At 43.9% G+C, this 19,337-nt stretch overlaps 1 protein-coding gene across 1 annotated transcript; it reads left to right on the top strand.

The window, feature by feature from the left end:
• The first annotated feature begins 684 nt into the window (after window positions 1-684).
• On the top strand, window positions 685-17,518 carry LOC146342465 (vomeronasal type-2 receptor 26-like). The gene is made up of 5 exons (XM_084808558.1): window positions 685-720; window positions 6,771-7,625; window positions 14,723-14,950; window positions 15,678-15,804; window positions 16,620-17,518. The coding sequence occupies exons 1-5, from the start codon at window positions 685-687 to the stop codon at window positions 17,516-17,518; spliced, it is 2,145 nt and encodes a 714-aa protein (XP_084664684.1).
• The last annotated feature ends 1,819 nt before the right edge of the window (window positions 17,519-19,337 follow it).

Here is a 19,337-nt window from a genome sequence, read left to right as displayed (position 1 = left end):
TTCAACCCCATTTGGAATACTGCTGCAGTTGGCAGCGGGGAGGGGGGCCTTAGTGTTGTCAGGCGGGTCGCATCAAGAGGGGTCTCGCTCATTGAGTTTGAGCAAGAGTTTCTATGACTGGCTCCCAGTGCCTGAAGTGATAATGCAACTCTCTTTTAGAGCTGCCAAAAAGGCACAGACTGAACATTATCACAAGGCCTCTGTTCAAGAAAGCTGCACTGATTGACTTCCTGCCTGTCCAATAAAACAAAGCCAACAGAAAGCATGCATAGGAGCACAGTTAAAAGGCTTTGGACTGCTCACTGATTCTGACTTGCTGTTCTTCTTGCTGTTGCTGTTGCAGAGTCAGGATCTAGAATGTTATGGCAATAAAATGAGCTCATTCCTCTGATATCCGGTTGTAAGACTCTATGAAACTTTCATTGCAGCGTAATGCCTAAAAACTACCAATATGTCCTCGCCTTTGTTTTTGCCATTCATGAGGTCAGCCAGAATGTCAAGTTGTTACCCAACATCACACTGGGATCCATGATCTATGACAATGCCTTTAGTCCAGGAAGAGCCTATTGGACCACTTTGGACTTACTCTTCACAGCACAACGGTATCCCCTCAACTACATCTGTGACAAGGAGAAGAGACCAATGGCCATCATAGGTGGGCTTACCTCCCAGAACTCCATCCAGATGGCCAACATCTTAAGCACATACAAGGTTCCACAGGTATGTGCCTCTGTGTAGAAGCATGGCCCTAAACTTAAGAAAGGGAGGTGTGTAGGTCCCCCTCAGAATTTTTGAAAGATTCCACTCAGTCTGTTGAGCAGAGTCCAAATGTCAAGTCATTCTTGCTATGGATGTCTTGGAAGGAGAGTGCCTAAGCTCTTCCTAGCCCATATTCTCCACAGGAGTTACAGATTTGGGCTTTCCTGAGTGTTTGCAAACTGTAACTCCAGTATTTAGGAACCCTTTGGACCACAGTTATCTATCGATAGCTAATAATACTCTTCAACAAAGCATACACCAAAATTAATTTTAGGTGGATTTAATGTAGGTTTTTTAGTAACAAGAATTAGTAAAGGAAACATTTTTGATCAATTTTTCAATTTTATTAGAAATATACTTCTGGCATCACATCAAAATATAACTTGCATAAAATAACCTAAAAAAAAATATTGTTCCAGGTTCCTCATTCAATACTGAATAGGATATTCAGCGGACAGATATACAGGCCTGAAGGGCTTCTAATAAGAAGCTCATGCATTCTAAAATCAGCACATATTTATACTTCTTTTGTGTAGAGATCCCCTTATACCTCACATTATCCACTATCCCATAAATTAGCTCTCACAGTCTTAATTATCTAATTGCTATTAAACATTCCCAAAAAAATTAGAATGCAAACATAGGCTTACACATACACCTTCCAGGTTAGATATGACCAATTTGGAATTATACCTTTCAGAAGATAACTCCTTACTCAAAATTTGTGAATTAAACCCAAGTCTATACTTTTTTTTGAGACTTTTTGATGAGTATAGCTTACACAATATTTTTTGATGATAGATAAGCAAAAACACGAAGTACCATTGTGACCTGGAATAATAAAGTCTCACACCTCTTCAGTACTAAAATAATTTGGCCCAAATGATAGAGCTTTAATTCAGCATTTTCTTTTTGAATATCATCCAGGACAACTTGGCCATTATTTTCTTGTCTCAGTTATCCAGAATTCATCGTGAATCCGCAGGTGAAACTCTACCTTCTCGTTAATACCATTACTGCTTTTTACTTATTTATATTTTAAATTCTGAACTATCATTAAGCATTTGGCATTTCCAATTTGTGGTAAGATATAGTGTTTTAGGCGAGGTGGATAACATGTTTTCAATTGTCTTCCCAGCAAGCCCAATAAAGAAAAATCAGCTATTTCCAAACACCCCAAGACAATGTGCTTCAGTTGAGATGCAGAATTCAGAACCATGCTATTTCCAATGAACTCTGTTTTCCACCACCCAGCATAGAATCCATCAGAGGCCCTGCAATCTTTCCCCCCATAATAGCAATTCATATATAATATGATGGAATGTAAGAAGCTTCCGTATACATAGGGCATTGGTCTAATACCCTCATTATTGTTGGCTCGACCCTGACTGAGAGGGGCTCCTCACATTTCAATGGAGTAAAGAGACGAAGTCTCAGGATGTCGAAATAATATAGGTGGCTTTATTCCAAAGAGTAGCCCTCCATGTTCTGGCCCGGGGTATGGGCCTTCTTCAGGGGCTCGATTAGAGAAAGGAGAAAAGGGTAAAAACACATTGACATTTAAATATATATTTTAAAATGTATAGAACAAAACATTCCTTTTAGAACAAAACAGTCATTTTAAAGACAAGTTAATGATGTTAATTGTCACATGGCAAAACTGCCTGTGATTGCTTACTCTGTGTGTGTGTGTGTGTGTGCGCGCGCGTGTCTGCAGAGATCACTGAAAATGATCAGGAGTTTTACATCCTACCAAAAATTCACAAGGGGCTGTTTCCACCACAAAGATGCCCTATACTTTGGGATTGTTAGTCTGTCCTACAGCAACTATCTTTATTTCTTGGCCATCTTCTCAAATCCTTCATTGACAGAATTCCATTAGACATATGTGACCCCACAGATTTTATTGATAACCTAAAGTTCATCACAGAACAGAAAAGGATTGCTTGGTCACTATGGATGCAAGATCCCTCTATACCAATATACCTCTGGATCAGGCCCAAATAGTGATACATCAAACACTTGGAAAAAGGATAGAAAAAACATCCTCCTACATTTTATTTGATCTCATTGGCAGAAATAGCTAATAAGTAACAATTATTTTTAATTTGACAAGTGCTTTTATTGCCAAAGTAAGGGGTGGCCATGGGGTACTCCGTGGCTCTTCAGGTAGCCAAATTGCATGTGGAGATCTTTGAGAGAGATATTGTCTCCTGTGATTTTGTTTGTTTGTTTGTTTGTTTGTTTTAGAGTATCTGGTTTGTTGGATATATTGATGATGTGTTTTTAATATGGAAGGTGAATGAAGGCGATTTGCCAAACTTCTTCAGATGGGTAAACTTTATAGATGTCAATACAAAATTTGATACACATTGCCGTTCCAGAGAGATCCACTTTCTGGATCTGACCTTCTGATCAAAATACCTATTTAAAATATGATTGTTCACACCCATGGCCACTGACACGGAATTTATCATATGGGCAGTTCCTTCGCTTCCGATGAAGCTGTACCAAGGAATCTGATTTGGTACAAGAATCTCATGTACTGAGCAAACAATTGGTAGTTAGAGAAGACCCGAGGACAGTGATAGATGACAACTTTTGCAGAGCATGTAACACAAGACATCTTCTAGCTGAATAAACTGTAGTTTAACATTTAATTATGTGAAACATAATCTGGAAAGGATTGGCACATTATAACAAATATTGGGAGGTGCCGAGAAATGGCTATGGACCTATTCATACGTGCACAGGGACAGGGTCGTTGGGGAACTACGGAGGCAGGGTTAGTAGAACCACTCTATGTGGGCCCGTCAGTTGACCGGGAACCATGTGGCACTGTGCGGATCCGCTAACCATCCCTCTGTAGTTAGCTGGCAAACTTACCGGAGTGGTTTGCTCGCATCCCGGCGTCCTCCGTGAGGTGAATGGGCTCTCAGCGGCCACTAGTGTCCTGAATGGCCACACAACCATTGAGAAAGCCTGTGGCAGCTAGAGCATCTCACTCAGTGGCAGACGCTGTTGCTGGCAGACTCTAGGGCTGCGGCCTGGAGGACCTAAGGAGCCCATTTAAGCTACCGGGGAGCCTGCCACACATAACAGTAACCCACCCCAAGGCCCCTTAACCCTTTCGCGGGGGGTGGCCTAGTAACCACACAGAACAAGCTTTTCTCCCCCCACATTGTTAGAAAAAGAGACTCCATAACCAGTTGGTGCCTCAGTCACGCAAGAGCCCGAGTGGCGGGAAAAATGTGGGCGGAGCAAAAAGGGGAGCCATAATGACGCGCTCATGTCTAACGGCTTGGTAAGCTGATACTGACTGTTTATTGGCTATTGGCTTGGTAAGCTGATGTACTGACTGTTTCATTGGTTATTGGCAAGAACAATAGAAGTGATAAGGTATAAGAGGCTTTTGCACACGTGTCTCGGGGTCCAGACTGCTCTGCACCCGTTTTGCAAAACGATCAATAAAATAGTGTTGGATCCACTGCTGCCTGCCTGGCATCCTTTTCTTCTAAACCGAAAGCAAGAACTTTTTATCTAACACCATGACACACTACCCACTTTGGTTACCGGAAATTCCCCAACAACCATGGCTTAGCATGACGTCTGAACAGGCCCTATGATTTCCTTCTAAAGAACAAGGATCATCAAGGACATGCTAATAAATTGTGCTGTGCCAAAGCCCCCTCTGCCCTTTCTCAGCCTCTTTGCTTCCCCATGAAAGAGGCTGCCATCTTTCTTCCTCTTGCTTTGGGTTGCTGAGAATTTTGGAAGATCTTCTCAGGGCACAGGGGTTCAGTGCTTACCTTACTGTAAGGGGGTGGCCGGAGGGGAGGCACTCTTTCTTTTACCATTTCCCCCTGTTCTGTCTTTGCAGCCTCTGGTGCATGAGCTTCTTTGAAAGCCCAGGAGGACTGCAGCAGGACTTCCTCCCTTGGGGCTTTCCAGTGCAGCTGCCTGCTGTGCCTGAAAGCTGCCCGAGGAGGGATTGTTATTTTCCGTAGGACTTTTCTTCTTGCTGTTGTTAAAAGGACTTTTGGGAATGACAAAGCAAAACCAAATGCCTCTCTCAACTGTGAGGCACTTTGCAGGCAGCAGCACAGGGGAGCCCCAAAGGAAGAAGCCTGGGCCAAGTCCTCCAGGGGCATGCCAGGAAGCTGGAGCGGCTGGGGAGGCTGCACGGACAGAACAGGGGGGAAATGATAAAAGAAGGAGCACCCCCACTCCCCTCAGCCGCCTACTTGCAGTGTGGTAAGCCCTGCGGCCCTGCACCGTGAGAAATATCTCCACAATTCTCACCCCTTGCCACAAATTTCTATGTGCAATTCCTTTTCACTCCTCCCCACAACGAATGGTCGAAAATAAACAGATGGAGATAATGCAGCACAGTGCTAGTAATAAAGAGTGATTGTAGGGACCACAAGAGATCGACTACAAAGTCTTCCAAGGCGCTACAACACCCACAGGACACCACCCCTATGGACAGTGTGTGCAATGCAAATGCATTTGGTAGATGACCAAATCCAAAGATTTGATGAATCGGAAATGAATCTACTCTGAAACAACTGACCACCCGTACTACATGTTGGGTGATTTATGCCCTCTGATTCCTATGTAACAAACTTATTTGGGTAACATGTTCAGGCCTCTTAAAATGTGAATAGCTGAAGATCTGTGCAATATTAGAAGCAAGAAACATGGCACTCCTTTGGGAGTGCATTTTGTAGAATATCACTCTGTAAAACATAAACGGTTCTGGGCTTTGTGAAAAGTATTTAGAACTCACAGTAGGGTTCTTTTTTTAAAAAAAAAAAAGACTTGAAGCTGGAGTTTCAGCCTCTTCTGAAACTGTAAAGTTCTGTACTTTTGACACACACACACACACCCTTGAAATATACTGCATGTCTAGAAATGGGGGACCTTGTGCCTATATATATCTCTGAGAGAGAGAGAGAGAGAGAGAGAGAGAGAGAGAGAGAGACGATTGCATATTACAATCTGTCACAAGATTCAACTTGGAGACTTTGTTGTTCAGTGAGCTCTGTGGGCATTTATATTTAAAGACTGAGTAAGTAATCAGAGGGAATTATGAAGTGTGACAATTAGCATTATTACCATGTTTTAAAATGAATGTTTTATTTTTAAAGTATTTTAAATGTATATTTATGTGCTTTTGTCCCTTTCTTCTTTTTCTAATCTAGCCCCTGAAGAAGGCTGTTTCTTAAAATAAAACCACATATATTTTTGCAACATCCTGAGACATGGGATCATTTTGGATGTTCTCCAGTTTTCTTTTCCCCATGTTTTCAGACAGGGGTGTTTCCAGCTCTGCCTTGATACACCAAGGGTGTACCCAGAACTTCTTCATGCAAAGCATATGTGTGTAACCTGAGCTACAGCCCTTCCCCTGCTTCCTGGAATAGATTAACCTCTCATGATTTGTTCAAGGATCACATTTAGCTGAATCAAGAAGAAAGGGATGTCTTTCTCATTTCTAAAAAATGCTTTTCTCTTTTGGAAATGTGAAGATCAAGGGGGAACGTTTTATCATTTATGGTAGACTTTATGATGGATTTGATCATGATCAAATGATGGAGCTGCCAGAGATGGCAAAACTTCCCATTATAATTAAAGAAGGATCCACAACTAAATTTATGTTAGACTGGAAACCCTTTATAGAATTTGTAGAAGAAACAGAGAAAAATGATATCAATGTATGTGGATTTTGAACTTTGAGATGGTTAATTCGCTTTTTCTTGTTGTTGTCGTCGTTAAAATTAGGAGAGAAATGAGATAATGTCTGTGAACTCAAGGTATGATATACAACTCAGTTAAGAACTAGAGAATAATAATAAGCATTTTTTTGTGTAAGGGGAGCCAAAGGAAGATATCTTACAATTTTAAGATATATTTTAGTGTATGTGTATTGTGTGTTTATGTTGTTGTTGTGTTTTGTTTTTCTTTTTAAAAAAATGATTATACATTAAAAAATGCTTTTCTCCTTTTAGCTTACATACGGCTCTTTTGACCCCATGTTGAGTGATGAAACTCAGTTCCCCTCTTTGTTCCGGATGGTTCCAAATGAAGAACCTCAGTATCGTGGCATTGTTCAGCTTCTAAAGCATTTTGGATGGACTTGGATTGGCCTCCTCATTTCAGATGATGACAGTGGAGAAACATTTCTTCGAACTCTGAGACCAAGGCTCCTACAGAATAGTATCTGCATTGCTTTGACAAAATCAATTCCAACTGTGACAAGTCAGGCATCCACTGAGATCTTTACTAACATTCTAGGAAGAATACATTCTACACTCTGGTTGTACCAAATCAATGTGTTCCTTGTCCATGGGCATGGTCAGTCTATGGAGGGTTTAAGAAAAATTTTGGAATATTATGAATTCGTAGAGATGCGTCCAATGGAAAGAGTTTGGATCATAACAGCTCAGTGGGATTTCACTGCTGTTTTCCTTTCCAATCAATTCACAAGAAAATCCTTCAATGGCACCTTGTCCTTCTCACTTCACACAAATGTGGTGCCAGGATATCAAGAGTTCCTTGAAACTATAAATCCATATAAATCTAAGATTTATTTCATCCATCAGTTCTGGTGCAGTACATTTCTCTGTTCACTCCCAATATATAACTTATATTTGCCAAATAAGGGGAACTGTACTGGGAAGGAGAAGCTGGGGAGCCTCCCTGGATCTGTGTTTGAAACAGGGATGTCTGGCCAGAGCTACAATATCTACAATGCTGTCTATGCTGTAGCACATGCTCTCCATGCCATGTATTCATCAAGGGCCAAACAGAGGGCAATGCAGATGAGAGGCAGATGGAATCTTTTGAAACTTCAGCCATGGCAGGTAAGACACGGATTCTCTTACATGCGGACCGGGAGGCTGCAGAGCCATGGAGAGACGTGTAATAGAATGAATACACAGCACCCCCAGCCAACTCCTAGTGATCAGGTAGGCTCAAAAAAACCACCAAAAGAAATTCAAAATAAATTATACAATGCCTTGAGAATGAGGCAGAAAAAGGGAAACCTCTATCACGCGGGAAGAAAAATGTCAAGGAAACGGAGGTCAGATTTTGGTACAGTGTGAGCTCCACCTCGTCGCTATATCTGGACAAAATCCTGCCCCCTCACACCTGCTACAGGACGTTCAAGGAAGTAGGAGTATTATAAGCATCTACATTAGAGACATGATGTCTCCACAATCACCCCTCAGAAACTGAATATTAGGAAGACCCTGGGGAAGGTGCTGAACCCTAAAGGATTACAATCAGAGCTCAGCCAAATTTCTCAGAAGACACTTTTCTCAGAAAAGTTCTGAAATTGTCCAGTTCTTACCCACCCCTCCAGATATCAATGCCCATTTCACAGAAAGGTTCCAAATTTTCTTCATCTCTCCTCCCCACAATGCCCTGGAATGATGATGGGGCATTGTGGATGATGCAAAACAATAGCCAGCTTGCCAACACAGTTGATGCTGTTGCTACTCACTGTGGCAATTCAAACAACCAAAAAGCCTGAGGAGAAAAGAAAGAAGTTGTGCTATATGGATGTATGAGAATTTCATTTCTGTTCATAAATCACTTGTAAATGCCCCATTCACAATCCCCAACGTGAAGGAGAGTGCATTTTCTTCAAAAATGGTCACACATTTCCAAACTTGTGTTTGTTTTCACAAAACGTATACTTGAAAAATGCACTAACTTCCTCTAAACTTACTGCTTTCTCAAAATGCATAAGCTTTGGATTACCCATGCTTTAGTTTATTGGGGAAATTTGTAAAGTTTTGGAGTGAGCCAATTGAACTGCCCTGTCACACTCAGATTACTGTACAAAGTTTTTGACTTGTTCTCCCTTTTTCAATGTCTGTATGACAACACAGACACAGTTCCATTTCTTCTTAATTCCTTTCCTTTGGAAGAATTGGGCCTCACTCATGCAAAAGGCACATGTAGGATTTACTTTTCTGCATTGGACTGGGATCTGGTGAATGATCAAAATTAGGCTATTGCCATGGTCTGGTCAAGGGACATTTGGGTTTGTTCCCGCTCTACACAAGCATCAACACTGAGATAAAGAGTCTTCCTACGAGCATTATGAAAGCATTCAGTTTTGGAGGGCCTAGGTATCTCCCTCTTGGATCCTTTCTGGTGGTGTAGAACTTGGGGTTAATGGGAGCAATTGCTAGCAATTGATAGGAAGTCAACATGATCAGTGGTGGCAAAGGAGTCATGCTGAATCAGGCCAAGGACAGGACAGAACTCATTTCCAGGCTTATCAAGTGGTGGTGGCGAAAATTTTCTGCTCTGCCAACCAGATCCAGCTTAGCTCTTCAGGTCAGTGGGGGAATTGTTAAGGCACAGACTGGAACCCCCAAGAGGTGAACTATCGTATTTAGTTTTGAAAGAAGGTGAGTAAGGGGAGACATGATAGAGGGGTCCACAAATATCCATGGTGTGGAGAAAATAGAATGGGTGTTTTTTTTCTCCCTCTCTCCTAATACTAGAACCGGGGGGTCATCCAATGGAGCTGAATGGTGGGTGCTTCAGGACAGAAAAAAGGAAGTACTTCTTCACACAGCCTAGAGTTAAACTATGGAATTCACTACCAAAAGATGAAGAGATGGCCACCAGTTTGGATGGCGTTAATAGGGAGTTAGATGATTCAGGGAACATAAAGGTGTTAAGGGCTACTAGCTACCATGGCTATATGCTACCTCCAATATCACGGGTGGTTTGCTGTTATGCTAATGTCCTGCCTGTGTGCTTCCCTGAGGCATCTGGTTGGCCACGTGAGAACAGAAATGTGGGCTAGATGAGCCTTTGGTCTGATCAGCATGGCTCTCCATGTGTTCTTCTCGGTAGCCCTGTACGCGTTTTTAAAAAAGGGGTAACAGCACTGGGTGAGCAGGAAGAGTGCTCCAGCCCCACCCCTCTATTCGGTCGCATTTGTCACTCTGGACTTCTGGAGGGTGGTTGTCTGAAGAACAGAGCCTCTGTATCCGGTGGCTCTCCATGTGAGCCACAACACAGATTTTCCAGAGTTCTGGCTCACGTGCAGAGCCCCCATGGAGACAGGAGGCTCCTGCTGCAGACACCCATGCGCCATGTGTACAGATGACAAGCGCGATGCAGGACAGGGGCAGGGTGGAGCAGTGCTTCTCCTCATACATTGCTTTTAACCCTTGTTTTTTGGGGGGACACCAGAAGAGGTCTTGTCTCTCACTGTGATGCATTTGCTGAGAAACGTGTGCATATTTGATTTAACTTGGAGGTAGTCGATTAGAATTAACCAGGAATTTATAGTAGCAGCTTCAGAACGGTTTGTTGCAATTGCTCAGATCACTCTCATACATTTCTGTTCACACGCCCCAGTCATGAAGCCAGGTATTTCTGCAACCAGATGCACTGGAATGGTTCACACATCATGAAAACCTTGAATATGGCTTGAGTAGGGGTTGTTCTTGGATCATGGTTAACTTGAATCCGCCACTTTCATGGGTTGGCATTACATGCGAACCCTGCATTATGGTTTACCTCTGGTTGTTGTTGTTGTTGTTCAGTCGTTCAGTCATGTCCGACTCTTCGTGACCCCATGGACCATAGCACGCCAGGCCTTCCTGTCCTGCGCTCTGTCCCGGAGTGTGCTCAGGTTCATATTCATTGCATCGGTGATGCTATCTAGCCATCTCATCCTCTGCTGTCCCCTTCTCCTTTTGCCTTCAGTCTTTCCCAGCATCAGGGTCTTTTCCAGAGAGTTTTCTCTTCACATTAGGTGGCCAAAATATTTCAGCTTCAACTTCAGTATCTGTCCTTCCAATGAGCAGTCAGGGTTGATTTCCTTTAGGATGGACTGATTTGACCTCCTTGCAGTCCAGGGGACTCGGAAGAGTCTTCTCCAGCACCACAGTTCGAAAGCATCAATTCTTCGGCGCTCAGCCTTCCTTATAGTCCAGCTCTCACAGCCATACATTACTACTGGGAAAACCATAGCTTTGATTAGACGGACCTTTGTTGGCAAGGTGATGTCTCTGCTTCTTACTATGCTGTCTAGGTTTGCCATAGCTTTCCTCCCAAGGAGCAAGCGTCTTTTAATTTCATGGCTACAGTCACCGTCTGCGGTGATCTTGGAGCCCAAGAAAGTAAAATCTGTCACTGCTTCCATTTCTTCCCCTTCTATATGCCAGGAAGTGATAGGGCCAGATGCCATGATCTTAGTTTTTTTAATGTTGAGTTTCAAACCAGCTTTTGCACTCTCCTCTTTCACCCTCAACAAGAGGCTCTTTAGATCCTCTTCACTTTCTGCCATTAGGGTGGTATCATCTGCATATCTGAGGTTGTTGATAATTCTCCCAGCAATCTTAATTCCAACCTCTGATTCATCCAACTCGGCCTTTCTCATGATGTATTCTGCATATAAGTTAAATAAGCAGGGTGACAATATGCAGCCTTGTCGTACTCCTTTCCCAGTTTTGAACCACTCGGTTTTTCCATGTCCGGTTCTTACTGTTGCTTCTTGACCCTCGTACAGGTTTCTCAGGAGACAGATAAGGTGGTCTGGTACTCCCATCACTTTAAGAATTTGCCACAGTTTGTTGTGATTCACACAATCAAAGGCTTTAGCATAGTCAATGAAGCAGAAATAGACGTTTTTCTGGAATTCTCTTGCTTTCTCCATGATGCAGCGAATGTTGGCGATTTGATCTCTAGTTCCTCTGCCTCTTCGAAACCCAGCTTGTACTTCCGGTAGTTCTCGGTTCGCATACTGCTGAAGCCTAGCTTGTAGGATTTTGAGCATCGCCTTGCTGGCATGTGAAATGAGCGCAATTGTGCGGTAGTTTGAACACTCTTTGGCGTTGCCCTTCTTTGGAATTGGAATGTAAACTGACCTTTTCCAGTCTTGTGGCCATTGTTGAGTGTTCCAAATTTGTTGGCATATTGAGTGCAGCACTTTAACAGCATCATCTTTTAGGATCTTAAATAGCTCAGCTGGAATACTGTCATCTCCACTAGCTTTGTTGTTACTAATGCTTCCTAAGGCCCACTTGACTTCACTCTCGAGGATGTCCGGCTCAAGTTCAGTGACCGCACTATCATGGCTATCAAGGACATTACTATCATGGCTATCAAGGACATTAAGATCTTTCCTGTATAGTTCTTCTGTGTATTCTTGCCACCTCTTTTTAATCTCATCTGCTTCTGTGAGGTCCCTGCCTTCTTTGTCCTTTATCATGCCCGTCTTTGCACAAAACGTTCCCTTGAGGTCTCCAATTTTCTTGAAGAGATCTCTAGTCTTTCCCATTCTGTTGTTTTCCTCGATTTCCTTGCATTGTTCATTTAAGAAGGTCTTCTTGTCTCTCCTTGCTATTCTCTGGAACTCTGCATTCAGTTGGATATATCTTCCCCTTTCTCCCTTGCTTTTTGCTTCCCTTCTTTCCTCAGCTACTTGTAAAGCCTCATCAGACAGCCACTTGGCTTTCTTGCATTTCTTTTTCTTTGGGATGGATTTCGTTGCTGCCTCCTGAACAATGTGACGGACCTCCGTCCATAGTTCCTCAGGCACTCTGTCTATCAGGTCTAATCCCTGAAATCTATTCCTCACCTCCACTGTATATTCATCAGGGATATGATTTAGGTCATACCTGAATGGTTTAGTGGTTTTCTCTACGTTCTTCAATTTCAGCCAAAATTTTGCAAGAAGCAGCTCATGATCTGAGCCACAGTCAGCTCCAGGTCTTGTTTTGACTGACTGTATGGAGCTTCTCCATCTTTGGCTGCAAAGGACATAATCAATCTGATTTCGATATTGACCATCTGGTGATGTCCATGTGTAGAGTCGTCTCTTGTGCTGTTGGAAAAGAGTGTTTGCTATGATCAGCGTGTTCTCTTGGCAAAACTCTATTAGCTTTTGTCCTGCTTCATTTTGTACACCAAGGCCATGCCTGCCTGTTATCCCGGTGATTTCTTGACTTCCTACTTTAGCATTCCAGTCCCCTATGATGAAGAGGACATCTTTTTTTGGTGTTAGTTCTAGAAGGTGTTGGTGGTCTTCATAGAACCGATCAACCTCAGCTTCTTCGGCATCAGTGGTTGGGGCATAGACTTGAATTACTGTGATGTTGAATGGTTTGCCTTGGATTCGTACTGAGATCATTCTATCATTTTTGAGATTGTACCCCAGTACTGCTTTTCCCACCCTTTTGTTGACGATGAGTGCTACTCCATTTCTTCTAAGGGATTCTTGCCCACAATAGTAGATATGATGGTCACCTGAATTAAATTCGCCCATTCCTGTCCATTTTAGTTCGCTGATTCCCAAGATGTCGATGTTCAATCTTGCCATCTCATGTTTGACCACCTCCAACTTACCTTGATTCATTGATCTAACATTCCAGGTTCCTAAACAATATTGTTCTTTACAGCATCGGATTTTCTTTTCACCACCAGACACATCCACAGCTGAGTGTCCTTTCGGCTTTGGCCCAGCTGCTTCACTCTTTCTGGCGCTACTTGGAAATACCCTCTGCTCTTCCCCAGTAGTATATTGGACACCTTCCGACCTGAGGGGCTCATCTTCCGGCGTCATCTCTTTTAGCCTTGTGATACGTTCCATGGGGTTTTCTTGGCAAGAATACTGGAGTGGGTTGCCATTTCCTTCTCCAGTGGACCACATTTTGTCAGAACTCTCTGCCATGACCTGTCTGTCTTGGGTGGCCCTGCACAGCATAGCTTATGGCTTCACTGAGTTACGCAAGCCCCTTCGCCACAACCATTAACTGCCCAGGAAGAGGACCCATCTTGCTGGCTGGGTTTCGAACTTCCAGTTGCTCTTTGTTAACAGCCCATAGTTAAACCGTAGTGCTGGATTCACACGTAATGACAGCCTATACTTCTACAATAATGCATGATTCAACAACAACCCATACTCAACCCATATTCTGGGTTGTCATTACATGCAAACCAGCTCGTTATTACTTCAACTCTGCACACCTCTTACAAGAGTAAAGAAGGGAAAGGGTTTAGGGTTATGTTTGGTGTCTCCTAGGGTCAGAGACTGCTGTTAACAAAAGGGAAAGTCCTGCCCACGCACACCTGCACAGATCCACATGGGAGAGCCATTTCCAAATCACTCTCTAGACTAGGGGTTCAGAACCATTTTCAGCCTGAGGGCTGCATTCCTTCCACTGGCCAAGAGTGGGTGCAGCCAGAGCAACACAAACTCTCTCTCCCCAGTCTTTCTTGGTGTGTTTATATCTGCATGTGTATTCTTTCTGGCAACCTCCTTCTATTTCTACCCTTCTCTCCTCCACATCTTGGGGCTGTGATGGAGGTGAGGTGAACTAGCGACCCAGGAAGATATCACTCTCTTCCTTGATCACTGACTTGTTGAGTTGGATTCCTCACAGCACAGTGGATCAAGAGACCCAGTGGGCTGCACCTGGTCCACAGGGCATAGTTTTCCCATCTCTCCTCTAGACCATTCAGAACAGAGACTCTTGGCCAGTCTTTTAAATAGAGAGTGTACAGCCATTTTGGATGGAGTTCCTTCCAAGAAGTAATTATTTTTGCTTCTATTTTTAAAGACGGTACCCTGGCAGAGGAGAACTGGGCTTCTCTGAGATTCTCGTTCAAGGACACAGATCCTGAAGCTGGACCTGAGCACCACCTCAAAAGCAAAACCTTCCGGGGATTCCATCAGGAGGGTCCACAAATATGTGACATTAACAATATTCATCTTCTCTTCAATGATAGGGAATTTTAAAAAATGTTGCATGTCTGTTTTTGCAACTACAAAATCTTGAAAACTCACTTTCAGTGATATTGATAAGAGTGGCCCAAGGATTTCTCAGGCCCAAAGGTCACATCTGAGCAAACTTCAGAGATAGAGCATTAACCCTTCCCCCACATCATCTGACAAAATATAACCTTTTCTCTTTGACTCCAGCTTCATTCTTTTCTGAGAAATATCCGCTTTAACAACAATGCTGGGGAAGAAATATTTTTTGATGACAATGGGGAAATGGCAGGAGGATATGATATTGTCAACTTGGTCACATTGCCTAATCGATCATTCCAGAGAGTCCAAGTTGGGAAGATGGATGCCAAAGCTCCGGCCAGAAAACAGTTAGTCATTAACGGAAGTGCCATTGTGTGGAATCACAAGTTTCAACAGGTATGGATATTTTTTCAATGATGCTTTTAGCATCTCTTTGCCTGTGAGTAGGGAGTAAAATATCACCCTTCTTCACTCACTGGGAGTACTTGTTCTGCCACCAAGACTTCCAAATGTCTGTCTGTGGGCTAATAAGCTAAAGTATAACTACTTCCTCTCTTGCCTTGCCTCAAAAGAAATCCCCCCCCCCAAGTGCTATTTGCATCAAGAAGGAAGCCGTTGGCACCAACGCAAATACCAACTTGGATGCAGGATGATCCTTGTAGGGACCACTGTAAGGGCTGTGACACAACAGGGCTGGCATATCGCATTGGCATCATTTTTCGCCTGCTCAGGTCCACACCCCACCACCAACACTTTGAGCCTGCTTCCATCACCACTTCTGCATCTTGCTTCCCTCGCTTGTTTTCCCTACACGTGCAAGCAGGGACCAGGGTCAGGAGATAGAGCAGTGTCTCCAACGTTCATTGCACCCTTTCTTTCTGGGGCGTTGGATGGATTGGGATGGAGAGTACAAATGAACAGGCAACAGTGACAGCAGTGAGGTCGACTTGCCCAAGGGTCCTCCAAGAGTTGTAGCAGGCACAGCCCTGCAGTTCCAAAGCTGCATATCTATAGGTCTAGTTTGGTCTTGAGTTCTTCTGCAGGAGGGTTGAATTTAAGAATTATAACCATGAGAAACCTGTTCATTTCCCCCATTGACCGCCTTCTTTCTACTTGTCATTAGACAGTCCCCCTCGCCGCCTGTGTCGAGAGCTGCCGCCCTGGTTACAGCAAGATTGTCCAGCAGGGGCAGCAAATGTGTTGCTATGAATGCGCTCAGTGCCCCGAAGGGAGCATTTCAAACCATACTGGTGAGGACAAGAACACAGATGCTTTAACTCTGGGCTTACGTTATTTCCTATCACTTTTTTTTTCTGCAACAGTATATGAATAGCTTTAGTAAACTCCATCTTGTTATGGAGGAAGTCAATGAAAGGCCCAGAGGCTGTATCCAACCAAACAGTTTTTCACGAGAGAGTATGTCTCCTTCCTTTTCCATCAGCCTCTAAAGAGCCTTAATCAAGCTTGGGATTCCAGAAGTTGTGGGCCTCTAACTCCCATTATCCCTAACCATTAGCTATCTTGGCTGGAGATGATGGGATTTGTACTCCAGAAACAATGGATGCCCCAGGGTTGGAAAGGGTTGTGTAAAGGTTCATCTAGGAATTGCTCTTTCAGCTTTTCCATCAGAGGAACTAGAATAATGATTTTCCCTTGCAATATGTTTTTTCTCACATTACACTTTCTCACAGAAAGCTGACATCTGTAATGCCATCCAAAGAGTGCAGCACTAAGACTAAGATACCCGATACCAAAACACACATGAGCAATACTTTGTGTTTCTCTCCCCTCCAATTAAAACTAGGAAAACCATGTTGCAGTGTAATGGTAAGCAAAGTTCACATACAGAAAAGAAAGATCTGAACACGACATTCTTGCTGTGCCTTCGTACATTCCTAATGCAAATATTGTAGAAAACCTGCCCAATAATTCTCACTTGGAATTGGCAAAAGATTCTTCACTACGTTTAACAAAGTGTTATTATATAACTCATGGGAGGTATGATTAATGGATCCCTGATCAATCCAGAAATTGGAAATATTGAGACCTTGCTTATTAATTTCAGATGAAGATCAGTGTGAAACGTGCTCAGGAGATCAGTATCCAAATGAGCAACACAATCAATGCATCTTCAAGCATGTTGTCTACTTATCTTACGGAGAACCCCTGGGAGCAGTTCTCGTTAGCTGTGCCTTTTTGTTTTCCACAATCACAATTGTGGTGTTGTGGATCTTCATTCGCTACCAGCATACTCCCCTTGTCAAAGCCAACAACTGGAACATTACATGTGTCCTGCTTTCCTCGCTGTTGCTTGGCTTTCTGTGCTCCTTCCTATTCATTGGCTGGCCTGGAAAGGTGTCCTGCCTTCTCCGGCAAACCGTGTTTGGCATCATCTTCTCCGTCTCCGTTTCTTGTGTGTTGGCTAAAACCATGACTGTGGTGCTGGCCTTCATGGCCACTAAGCCAGGAAACAGGATGAGGACATGGGTAGGAAATCGACTGGGAATATCTGTGGTTGGCCTTTGTTCTCTTCTTCAATCTGGCATCTGTGCTGTGTGGCTGGCAACTGCTCCCCCCTTCCCAGAGTTTGACATGCACTCTCAGATCAGTCAGATAATCTTTCAATGCAATGAAGGCTCAGACACCATGTTCTACATTGTCCTGGGTTACATGGGGCTCCTGGCCATCATCAGTTTCAGTGTGGCTTTCTTTGCCAGGAAGTTGCCTGATAGTTTCAATGAAGCCAAGCTGATCACCTTCAGCATGTTGGTGTTTTGCAGCGTCTGGCTATCCTTTGTCCCCACCTACCTGAGTACGAAGGGGAAATACATGGTGGCCGTGGAGGTCTTTTCCATCTTGGCCTCCAATCTTGGTGTATTGGCCTGCATCTTCCTTCCCAAATGCTACATTATTATCCTGAGACCTGAGCTGAACACCAGAGACCAATTAGCAAGGAAAAAATGATTCCAACACTTCGTTCTTCAGAGGTTTTGTTCTTCTTGAGTCATTTCTGTTTATTGTAGCCCTATATTAGTGATGAGAGAAACTGTATAACAGTTTAGACAATGCAGCAGAAATGGATGCCCTTCAGCCTCAAAAAGGTGAGCCAAAGCCCAGTGGTCAGACCAAAGAAGAGAAATATGCCAAGAAGAAGCCAAGGTGGCTTTGCAAAAAGCTTAGAGATGACCTGAAAACAAAAACACACACACACACGTAGGAAGTGGAAGGAAGGACAAGCAACAAAGGAAGAGTACAGGCAGGTAGCACAAAATTGCAGGGATGACCTCAGGAAGGCTAAAGCTGAGAACGAGCTGAGGTTAGCGAGGGATGCTAAAAGCAACAAAAAAGATTTCTTCAGCTACGTGCAAAGTAAAAGACAGAGGAAAGAAATGGTGGTCCAACTATTAAATAAGGATGACAAAATGATAACAGATGACAAAGAAAAGGCAGAAATGCTCAATTCCTACTTTGGCTCGGTCTTCTCCCAAAAGAGGGTCTATGAGTAGGGACGTCAGAAAAATCTGCCTCGGACCCCAACGAGGCTGGATTCTGAAGAATCCGGCCTCCAGAGTCCATGGCGGAATGGCACAACTCACTTCCACCTCCCTCGGGAACCGTCCGAGGCCGGATCCTCCTTGCGGTGATTCTGCGGAGCTGCCGACTGGCTCCGTAGCAACAGCAATACGGCCGCCATTGCCATGCCGTATCGCTGGCTGAGGGCTCACTCCAGATGCAAATGGCGTCCACTACACCATTTGCAGCCATAAAGCTCTTAGATTAAGCGAAATGCAGCCGTAAATGGCTGCATTTATCTTAAACTAAGGGCTTTACGGCTGCAAATGGCGTCCGCTACACCATTTGCATCTGTGTTTTTTCATGTGATAGGCTAGCCTATCGCGGGAAAAACCACAGATGCAAATGGCAGAGCAGATGCCATTTGTGTCCACAGTGAGCCCTTAGTCAGCGATATGGCACAGCAATGGCAGCCATATCTCTGGCGCTACGTGGAATCGCCACAGGGTGGAGCCAGCCGAAGAAGATTCCAGGGGGAGGACCAGATCGCCTCCCGCCATGAGCGCATTCCCCCCCGGAGCAGCAGGTAAGGAATCTGCCCATCTCTATCTATGAGCCGCCTGGCAAAGGTGAAGTACAGGATGAAGGGGCAGGATTGCAGCTTGAGATCGATAGGCATATGGTCAAGGAACACCTAATTACTTTGAATGAGTTCAAATCTCCAGGGCCAGATGAACTGCATCCTAGAGTAATAAAGGAACAGGCAGAAGAACTCTCAGAACCACTGTCTATTCTCTTTGAGCAAGTAAGGAGGACGGGTGAAGTGCCAGATGACTGGAGGAAGGCTAATGTTGTCCCTATCTTCTAAAAGGATGAAAAGGAGGAACCTGGGAACTGCAGACCGGTCAGTCTGACATCAATCTCTGCAAAAATTCTGGAGCAGATTATACAGCAATCCATCTGTAAACACCTTGAAAACAATGCAGTGATTACTTGAAGCCAACATGGATTTGTCAAGAACAACTACTGCCAGACAAATCTGAACTCATTGTTTGATCGAGTAACCTCCTTTGTGGACTGTGGGAATGCTGTGGACATAATATACCTTGACTTCAGCATAGCTTTCGACTAGGGATGTCACAGAATTTTGCCACGAATCTCGGGGAGGCCGAATGCCAGCACATTCAGCCCCCCAAAATTGGTGGCGAAACGGTCTGCCCCCCCAGGACGGGACCTACCTTGTGCGAATGTCCCTGGCGGCGGCGGCTCC

This window comes from Heloderma suspectum, chromosome 6 (assembly GCF_057233095.1).
Source record: "Heloderma suspectum isolate Gila_16-S chromosome 6, 16-S_ref, whole genome shotgun sequence".
In the NCBI taxonomy this organism is placed as follows: Eukaryota; Metazoa; Chordata; class Lepidosauria; order Squamata; family Helodermatidae; genus Heloderma; species Heloderma suspectum.
This window is presented reverse-complemented; position numbering and strand designations above follow the sequence as displayed.